Source organism: Molossus molossus, unplaced genomic scaffold (assembly GCF_014108415.1).
Source record: "Molossus molossus isolate mMolMol1 unplaced genomic scaffold, mMolMol1.p scaffold_m16_p_8, whole genome shotgun sequence".
Classification (NCBI taxonomy): Eukaryota; Metazoa; Chordata; class Mammalia; order Chiroptera; family Molossidae; genus Molossus; species Molossus molossus.
In genome coordinates, this window is record NW_023425402.1 from 90336520 (window position 1) to 90351429 (window position 14910).

The window sequence follows — 14910 nt, forward strand, 5'->3', positions numbered from 1 at the left end:
GTTTCTGTTGGGTTGAGAGAATAGGGGTGTGAGGAGGGAGAACAGCACTCCAGGGTCTGACGGAATAAAAGGAAACTGCCACAGGACGTGTTTTTCTTGGATGGGTCCTGAGATGGAGTAAAGCAAAAGCTGTTTCCTGTGGATTAGTGACCACAGCAGACTGGCCTTGTTTATTCACTTGTCCTTTGTGTCAAGACTCCATGTGGGTCCCAGGTAGCAGCATTTTAGCTTATCTAATTTGTATCCTTTTACACAACTTACACGTTAGAGGCAATGGGAAGACATGAGGTGCCTGGCTGAGAATGAAATTTATTATATAGATGTTGCATGTTCCTTGCAGATAAATTTTAATTACAGGCGACTTTTAAAAAATACTACCAGGGCAAACCAACTTCCAGACTTTTTAGATTTGTTTATTTACAAAAATTAGATCATACTATTTATATGGTTTTCCAACCGGTTCTCTTATGAATCTCCTTGGCGGTAACTATTCCTCTACACAGAAAACACCTTAAAGGTTTACAATAACTATTTAAAGACACTTGGACTAGAATCATTAGAAACCAATTAGGAAGGGTGCTTTTGGGTTTTGGTTTTGGTCCCGTCTGTATAATTCTAAAATGGACAATAATAAGTATTAGAACATCCTGAGGATTTACTGAAGATGATAAACCCCACCTCTCCCATCACACGACCTCAAGTTTGCTAGCTTTCTTTGAGACCAAGCAAACGTTGGCTCCGGCATCCAGGTCTCCTCTTGGGGTATCCTGCAGCCAGGCGTGTTACCCCGGCTTCTGGGCACTCATGCCAGGAAAGCCTAGTGGTCCTGCGCCGCAGCCCGGCCCTGGCCCGGGCGCTGGCCCCGTGAACTGCAACCCTCCGAGCAGGAGGGGGCGGGGTGGGGGCGCGGGGCGGGCCCTGTTGTCCCGTAGCTGTGGAGGCGGGGCGGGCCACCTGCACCCTCCACCCCGCTGCCGCGGAGGTTGCTCCTGATTTTCACGACAGGATCCAACAGGAGGCAGCTACCCGGTGCCGGGTCCCTCGGCCACCTCCTGGAGGTAAAGCCCTTGGCTTCTGGGCCGCGTCTTTTGCTTGGGACGCCGTGGGTTCTGCACCCAGGCTCGGTTCGTTTCCCCATGCAGCCTCCGGGCGACCCTGCGCAGCCCTGGGACAGGGCACTGTCTCGAAGACCTGGGGGAACCTGAGAACTGCGTGCCCAAGACTGAAACGGCGCTGGGGAGAAACAACCAGCCTCTGAGCAGGAACAGGTTCGAGCTGGGCTGTGGCAAGAACACGCTCCCCTCCCCGGAGCACTCGCTTGAGATGGAAATAGTCAAGTTGTGGGACACTGGGAAACACTGATTCTCACGGGACTCCGAAGGGGCTCCCACCATCCAACTCCCTCATTTGCCAGTTCTCTCCCTCTTTCCTGCTAGAGAGCCCAAAATGTGGGGAGGGGGTTGGAGAGAGGAGGGTACCCCCCCCCCCCCTTCCCAAATGAGCACCCGGAGGAGGTAAGAGGTTGTCCCAGCCCGGCTCAAGCCTGCCAACGCAGACTGTCGTTTCTCCCAGGGCCACTCCAGTCTTTTGGAAAATTAAGAAGCTGCTCAGGTTCTCCAAGTCATGGGTGAGGAGCCCAGAGCCCTGCCTGGGAGGGTAGTGAAGGAGAAATAGAAGGAATCTACGGTGAATACACTGCGTGGTCGGAACTGCATAGCTCTGGGTTAATATGCTAAGATTTGATGACTAGGACAAATCATTCAACTGTGGTGCTTAGAAACATTTATCTTTCTAAAAGTACTTATGCTGTGCTTATTACTAAATCAGTAATGAGTATCAGAACGGAATATCCAGACGCATTGTCTGTATTAAAGTTCAGCACAACCCAGGCCATTGTTTTCAGGTCCACCTTGACATTTGTGCACCCCAGGCACCCTAAAAAGCATGCTCTAAAAATTATTTCAGCGAGAGAAAGTAGGGTTAGGAATTTGAAAGTTTCAGAGCAATGTAACTGTGTTGTTTTTTTTTTTCTGAATGAATTTAAATAGTACAGTTGCTTCTTGTTATAGCTTTACTTTTATAGCTTTAAACTGAGCAAATCCAGAATTTGATGATGTCCAGTTTTGGCTCACAGGTGTACAGGTTTCCTCAAACGTGCTATGGTTTTCATTACATGTGTGTATTTAATAAAAATGATATACCAGTTTATGTTCAAAATCAGCCATGTGTTTACATGTCCGGAACAGGACATTTTATTTAACTGGAATAGTCTTTGATGTCTACTTTTTCACTAATCACATGTACCTTTCTTTTACTCTGATTCTTTTCTGTGAACAAGATTGCCTCTTGGGAGGCATTTTTAAGGGGTTAAAAAATTTTTTCTCTACCCTTAGTACTTTATTCTTTCTTTGTGCTTTAGGAGGAAGACTTGCTAATAAATGTTTTCCCCAGTGCATAGACTCTAAAAGTTTCTTAAGGAAGATGTGCCAGGTGTATATTTCTAAAGGTATTAGAAGATATTGATGACTGCCAGACTGTAAACATTCACAGTCAGTATTCTTGCCCCAGAGTGAAGTCTTGTCTCGAGTAGTTACCCTAAAATACTTTACTTTTTTCCAATTCACTAATGTCATGAAAGAATAATCTGTCAGACCTACCTAATAAACTCTAAGCTCATTTTACCATAAAACTCATTTAACATAATGATGGAAATTACTCATAAGATCACAGAAGTTGATAAGTTGTCAGTGGTGACAGTCATCAGATCCTAATAATCAGTGAAGGAATTTGGCTATTTTCTTAGCTTGTAACTTTCCTTTCAGCACTTGAATTTGGAATATTGGTAGAATGTGAACAATTATTCATTTATTCAGCAAATACTCATCAAATGCCTACTCATGGACAGGTGCCATGGGGTAGGCAGCTTCTAAAATGACTCCCAATGGCCCTTGCCGGTTTGGCTCAGCGGTTAGAGCATCAGCCTGCGGTCCGGAGAGACCCGGGTTCAGTTCCCACTAAGGGCACGTACATCGGTTGCAGTTTGTCCCCGGCCCTGGTTGGTCGTGCGGGTGGCAGCCACTCGATGTGTCCCTTTCACATCGATGTTTCTCTCTCCTCTGTTCCTCTCTCTCCCTCCCACTCTACCTGAACAAAAAATGGAAAAATGTCCTTGGGTGAGGATGATAAAAAAATAATATAAAATAAAATGACTCCCAATGACCTCAGCTTCCTGGTGTCCAAGCCCTTGTGAATCCCTCCCCGCAGGTATGGGCTGGGCCTGCTTCTAATGCACCAGTGCCCAAGTTTTCTGTGCAGGGCCAGGTAGTCCGTGTTTTGAGCTTTGTGGGCCATATGGTCTCTTTTCCAATCACTCAACTCTGCTGTTGTAGTTATATGATTAGCTGTGTTCCAATAAAACTTTATTTACAAAACTGAGTGGCAGGCAATTATGGCCTACTGACCATGTTGGTTGACCCCCTGTTCAGACTAATCAAGTGATGGTGTATCACTTCTGAGACTACATCACACAAAGACTTTGGCTTCCATCTTGCCTCTCCTCTCTTCTCTTTCACTTGCTCACTTGGCCAGACGCCATTTGTGAGCTAAACTACGAAGAAGCCTTCACGGGGGAGAGCCTCCAGCCAACGGCCAGCAAGGCACTGATGTCCTTGTTCCGGCTGTCCATGAGGAACTGAATCTCACCAACAACCCCTTTCAGTCTGGCTTTGGAATGGCATCAGCCACAGCTGACGCTTGGGTCACTAGAGACCCTGAGCCAGGGCACCCTTGACTCCTGGAAGAAACTGAGATAATACCATTTGTTTGTTTGTTTGTTTGTTTATTTATTTATTTATTTTTTAAATCCTCACCCGAGGACATTTTTGAGATAGAGCAGGAGGGAGAGGGGGAGAGAGAGAGAGAGAGAGAGAGAAAGAGACATCGATGTGAAAGGGACACATCGAGTGGCTGCCACCCGCATGACCAACCAGGGCTGGGGACGAACTGCAACCAAGGCACATGCCCTTAGCGGGAACCAATCCTGGGACTCTCCGGTCTACAGGCCAACGCTCTAACCGCTGAGCCAAACTGGCCAGGGCCCATTTGTTTTTTGAAGCCACTACGTTTTGGGACTATTTGTTACACAGCTTTAGATTTGTTATATACCAGATAACCAACATGCACTATGATAGGCTCCTATGACAATGAACAAGAGAAATGCTGTGTACTATTTCCTCCTCTTGGAAATATTGAATATTAAAGTTTCCAAAACACCCTTCAAAAAGAAACGTGTTTAATTTTGTTCAATCAAGCCTTTCCAAGCATAGTGAACCATGGATCTGGTTTTTCTGGAAAACACCTGTTAATATCTGATAGAGCTACTATTTGGAGAAATATAAAATATGAACAGAAATCATTCCATTTAAAGAACTAGTGACTGTCAGCATGCCCTTTCTCCCTGGGTTGAATAACTAGTCAGCAAAGTTGCTATCTCAGAGAATGAAAATAATCCTGTGGAAATTTCTCTCTATATCCATATCTATATTATTATCCATATCTATATATGATGTACTGTACACAAACAATGTTGGGCTCACTATGTAACTCCGTAATCCCTTAACATGAAGTATAATACTTTTGAGAACTTGCTAGATAAAAACCCCTTATGTTGGCTCTTGAGGGAATTTCACATAACAACAGCTGGGCATCTTATGAAACTCAAGATTTGTTTGATTTCATGTTGAATCAGAAGTAGGTATTTTATTTATGTAAAAAAATTTTTTATCCTCACCCGAGGCACTTTTCCATTTATCTTGAGATAGGGCTGGAGGGAGAGAGGGAAAAATCAATGACAGAGACACATCAAGTGGCTGCCACCCACACGACCCCAACTGGGGCCGGGGACAAACTACAACCGAGGTACGTGCCCTTAGCGGGAACTGAACCCAGGCCTCTCTCGTCCACGGGCTGATGCTCTAACCGCTGAGCCAAACTTGCCAGGGCAGAAGTAGGTATTTTATTTCCCACACTGCCAGGGGGTTTTTCTCTGAACCACACATCATTACCCTCTAGTTCGCCAAGACACATCACTGTCTCGCTTTACACACGAGCAGGCTGAGGCTCAGAGGCTAAATTACCTGCAAAGCTCCAAAACTGTGGGGGTGGTCAGAGCAGGGATGCAAATATGGTGATGTCATAGCGTCCTTGTAGTATTTATAAAATTGTTCCTAATATGGTATATGCCTTTCCAATATATTCATGTTCAAAATGTGTTTCTGTCTTACTGAAGTGTAGCGAGAGAAGAGGGACCGCGTGTGATTGTCTTCTCCAAATCCTGGCTCTCCAGCAAGGTCTTCTCAGCTACGCCAGGCCCCGCAGTTCTCTCCTTGGAATTTGTAGCAACAGACAGTTGCTTAGAAACATTTCCGATGCTTGAATCCCAGCTAGAATTTCACTGACAAGTGGTCAGTGCATTTGTTTTAGTATCTCTAGTAATGGACATAACCTCCTGAGACAGCTAAAGCTGCTGAAGTGGTTGTTTTCCAACTCAAGTTGATCCAAAATCTGTTTTTCTGACACCATCCATTGTTGCTAATTTTGTCTTCTAGGGATTCACAAACCCTAATTGATTATATATACATAAAAGCCTTCAGATAGTTGATGGTTGTGTGTATATGTGTGTGAGAGAGAAAGAGACAGAGAGAGAAAGGGGTCCTATTTCTTTCTTCTTCTTTTTTTTTTTTATCCTCACCCGAGGATATTTTTCCATTTATCTTTAGACAGATTAGGAGAGAGGGAGAGAGAAGGAGAGACACACATCGATTGGCTGCATCCTGTGTGACCCCAACCAGGGCCGGGGATGAACTGCAACCGAGATACGTGCTCTTGACCGGAATCGAACCTGGGTCTCATTGGTCCGCGGGCCGACACTCTAATTGCTGAGCCAAACCAGCCAGGGCCCTATTTCTTTTTTAAAAAACAGATACTCTGTTTTCTATAAATGAAAGTGTCCATCTCATCCACTTTAATTTATCATCCAACCAGTGTTCCCTTACTTAGATGTCCTTCTCCATGCTAAGACCATCCTACTACTCTAGCTTTCTCATGAGTCTTGCAATCTAGAAACACATCTCCCTCCTTGTTCTCTCAGGTTGTCTTGACTATTTTTGGCACTTTAAACTTCCATAAACATTTAGAATCAGCTTTTCAGTCACACACAGACACACACACACACCATAATATCTCCTGGGATTTTTAAAGTTGAGATTGCATTGAATCCATCGATCAGTTTGAGGAGAATTAATCTCTTCATTCTTCTGAGTCTCTAATTTGTGAATAAAACACGTCTCTCCATTTATTGGGGTCTTTAGAAATGTTTTTCCATAAAGGTTTATAATTTTTCTTCATAAAGTTTATACTTTTATTTTTTAGGTGCTTCGTAATGTTTTATATTATTGTAAATGATTTCTTTTTTTTAACTTATCTTTATTGTTGAAAGTATTACAGATGTTCCTCCCCTTTCCCCCATTGACTCTCCTCCTTGCTCCTGCGCCCCCTTCCCCAAACTATTGTCTGTGTTCACTGGTAAATGATATATTTCCTAAAACATCTTATTTGAAAGAGAAGAGATAGGAAATATGCAGATCATAAGTGTAGAACTCAGTGAAAGATCAAATGACTCACCTGGGCTCCCACCACTAGCAGCACCTCGGGGTTGCCTCTCATGTCCCTCCCTGTCATTACTCTCTTTTTCCTCCCTAGAGGAACCACCATCCTAACTTCCAACATTTAGTGTAGAACTTGGTATAAATTAAATCATATCAAACGTTTTGTTTTGCTTTCAGCTTTTGTTTAATGTCTTATGTGAGCGAGTCCTACATATTTGTGTGTGTAGCAGCAGATTGTTCATTGGTGTGTAGCATCCTGTTACATGAATATATGACACATAGTTATCCATTTATCTGTCGATGGTTGTTTGGGCTTTTTTCAGTTTGGAGCTATCTGATGCAGCTGTTAACATTATTATGGATATATCTGGTTCACATGTTCCTGTTTTTCTGTTAGATCAAGTGTATGCACATTGAGGAGCAATGCCAAACAGTGTTTGAAGTGTTTATATCACACCAGCTGTATATGGGAGTTCTGGGTGCACACCGGCACGTGGCATTGTCGGTCTGTGCTGGATAACAAACCATCCCAACATTAAGTAGCTTGAAACAGGACTCGTTAAGTTCTGTGGGTTGGCTGGCCTTCCCGGGACAGTTCTTCTGCTTCCTATTATAGGCTGAGCTCACTGATGCGGTTGCATTTACCTTGGAGATCAGTTTGAATGGAATACCCTAGATGGCTTCATTCACACGTCTGGCGCATTGGCTGGGTGGTCGACCTCTTTCTCTCCATGTGGTCTCTCAGTGTTCAGTTATCTCGCCCAAGCTTACTCAGTTGCCATCAGCTAGATCTCAGGAGTGCAAAAGTAGAAGCTGCAAATCTTCCTAAGGCCTAGACTCAGAAGCTGCACATCTTCACTTCCACAGCCTCCTGCTGGTTAAAGCGAGTCAGTGCTGGTGCCCGTTCCGATGTCAGTGTCCCGTGCTTTAAGTCATGCTATGGCAATGACCTGCTTCGGGTACCAATTTCATATCAGTTGTTATTGCTGAATAACAAACCACCCAAAATTCAGTGGCTTAAAGCAATAATTATTTCTCATGATTCTGAGGGTGAAAGGGGCCCAACTGGTCAGTTGTCCTACTCCATAAGTTCCTCACTGGGATCTTCGTTTTCCCACTTGTCTCTCTGTGATAGCACCTTTGTCTTAAATCGGCTGTCTATATATATGAGTCTGTTTCGTTGATCCTTTCTGTTTATTTGTCTATTCTTGTGCCAATATCTCATGCTCTTATTTACACTAGGTTTATAATAAATAAGTCCTGATATCACACAGAGTAAGTCTTACCACTTTGTTCCTTTTGAAATTGTCTTTGATATTCCTGACCCTTTGCATTTCCATACACTTTTATTTTATTTTTATTTTTTAAATCAGAAGTGTGAGTTTATTAATTAATTTTTGTTACAGATGTTTCTCCTTTTCCCCCCACTGATTCCCCCTTCCCCCTCCCTCCCCACCCTGTCCCCAGCTTTGTTGTCCATGTCTATTGTTCATGCATACATGCATATAAGTTCTGTGGTTTATCTCTCCCCCACTACCCCCTCTTCTGGGGATTGTCAGTCTGTACCCCACTTCCACGTCTCTGGGACTACCCCATTCCTCAGACTGTTATGTTCATTATATTCCACAAATAAGTGAGATCATATGATACTTGTCTTTCTCTGTTTGGCTTGTTTCACTTAGGATGATACTTTCCAGGTCCCTCCATGTCACCTCAAAGGATAAGAGATCTTTCTTTCTTACATCTGCATAGTACTCCATTGTGTATATGTACCACAGCTCTTGTATCCATTCATCTACTGATGGACACTCGGGCTGTGTCCAGATCTTAGCTATTGTAATAGTGCTGCTACACACCTGGGGGTGAATACATTCTTTCTCATGGGTGTTTCAGGTTTCTAAGGGTATATTCCTAGAAGTAGGATCCATACACTTTTTATCACGAGTTTGTCAAACACACACACACACACACACACACACACACACACACAGTACCTTCTGGGTTTTGATTGAAATTGTATTGAGTTGTAGATTTGTTTGATAGAACCAACATCTATAGAGATGTATACTCTTATTTAGATCTTTAAAATTGTCTCTTGATAAAATATTTAGTATTCTATGTGGAATACTTGTCCCTATTTGCTTTAAGTTGTATTTAAATTTAATTTTACGAATGATATATTGTTATTTGATAAAGGTTTGTTGTTAGTAAACAGAAATACAGATTTTTTAATGTTGTCCCTGTATGTGGCAAACTTGCTAAGTTTATGTACTGTCTGACAATTTATTTGTAGATTCTTTAGTATTTTCTACATATAATTATGCCATTAATAAATAATGGCAATTTGTTCTTTTCCATTATTATACATTTTACTTTCTTTTATTGCTTAATTACATTGGACAGGACCTTCAGAACAATGTGGAATAAGGATGATGGTAGTGATCAGAGGGAAAGTTTCAACATTTCATTATTAAGTTAAATGTTTGCTGTGTTTCTTATAATAGGTACTTATTTGAATTAGGAGGTTCCCTTCCAGTCATAGTTTCTAAGGTTGTTTTGCTGTTTTTGTTATGAATGGGCACTGAAGCTTATCAAATTTACTTTTTGGATCTATTGAGATTATCACATAATTTTTCTCCTGTATTTTGTTAATGATGAGAAGAACATTGATTTTTTTAATATCAAACCAAATTCTCATTCTAGGAATAAATCCACTTTGGTGGTGATATATTATCTTTTTTATATATTGCTGGGTTTGGTATTCTAAAATTTTCATTAGGATTTTTGCATTTATGTTTATAATAATAAACCTATAATATTCCTCTTTTGTAAGGTCCTCGTTGTGTTTGGTATCAAGGTTTTGCTAACTCCATAAAAGGACTTGGTAATAATTCTCACTTTTCTGTTTTCTGGAAGATTTTTTATACATTTACTGTTATTTCTTCCTTAAATGATTCATAGGTACAAATATTGGTTCCAGGAGTAGGGTGCTACCATAGCAACAGCAACACATTTCAAATTATGTGGCATTAACATCCAGTCTGGCACCATGAATTGGTGATTGGACACCTAGAAAGATGGCAATCCATGCTATAGCGTGGGGAAAAAATTTGTAAAACTATAGTCTTAAATAGGGTAAAGGGCATATTTTATACCCAGTGAGCTTGTGTTTTATGCAAAGAGGTAGAAAATTAATGTTATTAGAATGAGTTCATTACCACTAGCTGCATTTGCCAAGGCACTACAAGAAAGAAAGGCGCTCACGGAACATTTGGCTGGTTTGCGAGCAGGAATATCAAGGAGTGCAGAGACAGCCAAAAAACGCAGGTCCTGGCAAGGTTGCAAGGTGCAACTTATTCACATCTTCAACTAGTAAAGAAGCAACTGAGAAGACCTTTGATCAACAAATGCTGCTTGAAAGTCGGCCGAGTGGCAAGGGCCAAGTCAAGGGTATGGGTGCCACACCATTGTTAGGATGTCTGAATGGAACATGGTGGTGGCCAGGAAATACCTTCAATTGTAAAAATATCTCAGAGAAGGTAGACTTAGGCTTTGGTTCTTCCTAAGGAAGACTGATAGGCTCAATCTGCTTGCAATTAAATTAGAGAGAGAGAAATGTCTCTAAACAATTGTGGTACATAGCACTGCCTAGAATTAAATACCTGGCTTGAGATAGATTTTGAGAAAGTGGTATTGTCAAAGGTATGATGGGACATGGTTTAAAAGACAATGTGATTGAAACTAAAAATAATAATTGGGCCCCAGCCTTCTACAGCAGGATTTCAGAATTGCTATGGATTAACTATTTTATATGTCATTCTTCTTTACACAGAAGAGTTGTCCTTTGCCTGTTCAACCATTATATATATTATATATAGGACTGGGGCCAGAAAACTTATCTTTTTAGCTCAGAGATCTCTAGGTCAAGAGGTGCTATATCTGGATCTGTAGAGATTGTTACGAATCATTCATGTCTCCTGGGATCTAAGCTAAAAACACTGTCTCCCTTAAAAAGTGAGTGAGTATGTTCTGCATGTGGGAAAAGAAGGGGAGCGAGCCAAGGGGACTGTGAAAGACTGCATTACTCCTCATGGTCTGGTGTAACCCTTGCCCTTGAGTGTCGGACGGACCCAGTGGCTTGGTTTTTACTAACAGAATAAAGCGACAGTGATGGGATATCACTCCTGAGATTAGGTTACAGGGTGATCCTACCTTTTCTGTGCCTTCTCTTGCTTTTTCATTTGCTGGGAGCCAGGTGCCATTGAACGGCCCCTGGAGAAGCCCGTGTGGTAAGAAAGGCAAAGCAAGCCTCCAGCCAACAGCAAGTGAGAACTAAGACCTTCGGTTCAACAGCCCATGAGCTGCCGAATCCTGCCACCAGCACATGAATGAGCTTCAGACCCTTTCAGTGAGACGAGTCCTGGCCAACACCGTGACAGCAGCCTTGTGAGAGACCCTGAAGCAGAGGTATCTGTTATGAAACTGTTGTCTCCCCCTCCCCTCCCCAGTGTACATGTTGAAGCCCTAACCCCCAAGGTGAATATATTTGGAGAGAGAACCTATAAAGAGACCATGAAAGTTAGCTGAGGTTGTAAGGGTGGGGCCTTAGTCCAATAGGACTGGTTTCCTTATAAACAGAAGAGACACCAGGTGTCTCTCTCCCCCAACCCATGTGTGCACAGAAGAAAGGCCTTGTGGGAAGACAGAGAGAAGGTGGCCGTTTCCAAGCCAGGAGGAGAGGGCTCACCAGAAACCGGCCCTGACAGCACCTTGATCTTGGACTACTAGCTTTCAGAACTGTGAGAAAAGAAATCGGTCTTGTTCAAGCCCCCGGTCTGTGGCGTTTTGCATGGCAGCCCAAGCAGACTAAGACAGGACTCCACTAAGCTGTGCCGAGGCTCCTGACCCATAGGAACTTGGAGTTTTAGGGTAATTTGTGCAGCAATGGAAAACTAATACATTAACCTATTTTTTCCCTCTTCATTCTCTTTGACTTGTGTCCTCAAAAAATAGGCATTTGGAGTGGTGTCCTTTGTGCCCTTCAGATGCCTGCTGTCTGGGGGATAAAGAGTCGAGTCAATATTCCTGGCTGATACAGAATCATTCCCATTTCTGAGTCACTTCCCCAGCAAAGTGAAAGACAGCTCTGGTTTAGACTCACATTTGGGTGCAATCAGATAAGGACAGCATAAATTACAATGACTTGGAGTACACGAACTCCCTGTGTATATTTGTATGGAGTACCTTCCATGGATATGTATGAAAGTGAATGGCTGTAATTATTTGATTCCTAAAAGGGCAATATTAATATTCTGGATGTTTCTAGGTGATCTTGGTTAAGCATCTATTGAATGAGCCTGCAGTTTCTAGGACTGGAAGAAGATAGTTTGCTGAGATGTCAGTGGGGCGCTCTCCCAGGGAAACCCCGGAAATGGAGAGCTTCTACACAAGGTTCAGTGCCTGGACACCACTTAGCAACAAGTCATTAAACAGACAGGTGAGTTACATGCTCTAGAATGAAACAAGTTCCATTTGTGAAGCTCATTTTACTATGACACATTGCGTCTCCTGATGCCATATATTTTTTAAAAACACCCCTAAAGAATTTAGTTTTTGAGTCATTTTCAATAAAAATAAACCTACATCTGTCTGCACCAAAGACTGTTTCTCCTCACCCCAGTCTCCAACTCCTACCTATGGAAGGCTCCAATCCGTCTCCCCTTTCCTCTGTACCTCCAGGGACAAACAGAAGCCTCCAGGACACCTACTGTGTACTGTAACAGGAAAGAGAAAAGATGAGGTGCTTTTGGTGATGTGGAGTGTTAATGTACCGGGGTCGGCAGAAGTAGGGTTACAGCCCTGGCCAGGTGGTTCAGTTGGTTGGAGCATTGTCCATGCACCAGAAAGGTTGTGGGTTTGATTCCTGGTTGTCCGATGGCCTGGGGACTGGCGCCAGGCAAACTGCTTGACCATTGTCTCGCTGGCTCAGCCTAGACTCCCACCCTGCTGCGGAACCGCCTGCCGCGGGCTTGTAGACTAACTCCCACCCTGCTCGGTGCCCTGGGCTGATCCACTCACATTCCAGAGGCTCCATGCATAGCCCCCGCAAGGTCAAACCCTAACAGACAAATTCCAGCTGCAACGGGCGGATATAAAAAGCACAAACCCCAGCATCGGGCGCGGCTTCTAGGACTCGACCCCCGGAGTCTGTGAACCCGCCCGGAGTGCACCCAATAAAGCCTGATCCCTGTTTATTCGGCTGTTTGGCTCTCCAGTCTCTTCTCTGTTTTTCGGCGGCACCCCCGATTCCTTACCCTGGTCAAGGCACTTGCCTAGGTTGTGGGTTCGATCCCCAGTTGTGCATATGGGAGGCAACCAATCGATGTTTCTCTCTCTCCTTTCCTCTCTCTCTAAAATCAATAGAAATATATCCTTAGGTGAGGATTAAAAAAAAAAAAAAAGAGTAGGTTTATAGTCATGATCATGCAAAACAGAGTTTATTCTTGTATTATTATTTGTGTATGAATTATTATATTATTTCTTTGTATTATTACTTTATTATTATTTTGTATCCTTACTTAAGATATATCATTTTGGTAATGATGGCTGGTAATCTAACCCACTCCTGTATATGTCTCTGTGTATTTCTTTAATCCTCTTCCTTCCTGTGCCAACTGTGTGGCTGTAGGGCCTGGGGGTGTCCCCCTGAAAGGTAGTACAGGGAGCAGCCTTTGGATGGCTCTGTCAGACCTGAATGGGGAGGCTGGCCGAGCCCCTCAGAGCCCCGCCATGTGAGGTTCGGGCGTTCACGAGGGGAGGAGACTGCAGGCGGGTACCAAGGCTCGACTGAGTAACAAGCCAGTGAGCTTGCACATGGCATCTGAGCAAAGCTGGGCTGAAACCCAGGTTTGGGGGACGCTGGTTCTCGGTGTACGTCTTCCCTGGAGACGCGTCTAACAATGGCTGTTTAGCAATATTTATTAACTCTCATTTTGCTGGGTGCTGTGGATTAATAAAACCATACCTACTTCAAATGGCCTTGTTTTCACAATGCAACAAGGGTCGCCTGTTGGTTGTTGATATGAGATAGCTGGGATCTGTTTCCCCAGGACCTATTAGCCAAGGCAGAAACAAGAGCCAAGATTCTCCACCTCTTTGTTTTGAAAGAGGCCTCTTTGGGCCCCTCTGTAATTAAATCTCCTGCCAGCCTTTTCCAGCAGCCCACCCAGCAGGCCTGGGCTTGTCCGTCCCCCTGGATCAAAGCAGGTGAAGCTGAAGGGAGAGACCTCTACTCCACTCTGTGAAAGTGCTTTGTGAGCTGTGAGCACTGTGCAAACACGAGCCGCGAGGCGGTTAGATTGCCTAAGGATTGCTTAGCAACTAAGAATAGATTAAACTGTACAGAAAAATGTCATTTCCCTCCCTTTATAGCTCTTTCAGGAAAGAGTTGCTCTTATAAGTCATTGGTTTGACCTCTGGACTAAGAAGCAACAGCAAGAATTCTTATTCACGATACTTTTGCGATGTACTAAGTCACAATTAAGGTAAATGTATCTTATGGATGTAAGTATCATTGGTTCTTAAAGAAAATATATAGTAAAATGTTTATATAACGTTAAAGGATTTTTCCCTAGAAAAAAAACAAAGTCATTAATATTTGTAGGTTTATAAATAGACTTTTCTGCTGCTTTTCCTTAAGGGTAAAGTGGAATCTCTGGGGCTTTAATATCTTCATACCACAGTGGGATGTTTAGTTTTTGCAAAAACGTGTACATACTTTCACCCAGTGAATGTTTAACATCCCCCTAGTATATTAAATGATCGTTGGAACTATCAGACAGACAAGATATATCAAGTAGATATTTGGGACATAGGTAAGCACTCCATAAATATTTGTTACATGAATGGATGATCTGAGAAATAGCTGAGATGTAACCATGGTAACAACATTTAGGAATATGGGAAAGACTCGTACAGCTGTGGCCATTGATTACCAGTATGTCCTTGTTTTTGTTCTTACCCTTCTCTCCTACTATGTCTACAATTTACTTTGAAATCCTCCAGCAAAGACAGGGTGATAGTTGAAGGTGTTAGGTGAAATACCAGGGGTAGCTAGTATTCTGATCAGGAATTAATACTCTGGGGGTAGTTAGCTAGCATTGTATTGGAAATGTCACAGTCTCAGTTATCACCAGATACTTTGCTCATTAACAGAGCAAATATCTGACATTCATTATTATCAGAG

The 14910-nt window shown here is 42.9% G+C and overlaps 1 protein-coding gene across 1 annotated transcript in view; it reads left to right on the forward strand.

Moving 5' to 3' along the window:
- Window positions 1–12096: 12096 nt before the first annotated feature.
- ECT2L (epithelial cell transforming 2 like) overlaps window positions 12097–14910 on the forward strand; it is a 69197-nt gene continuing 66383 nt past the window's right edge. Inside the window, exons 1-2 of the mRNA XM_036248694.1 lie at window positions 12097–12162; window positions 14097–14209. Of these exons, the coding sequence (XP_036104587.1) occupies window positions 12097–12162; window positions 14097–14209 (179 nt within the window). The remainder of the gene's footprint in view (window positions 12163–14096; window positions 14210–14910) is intronic.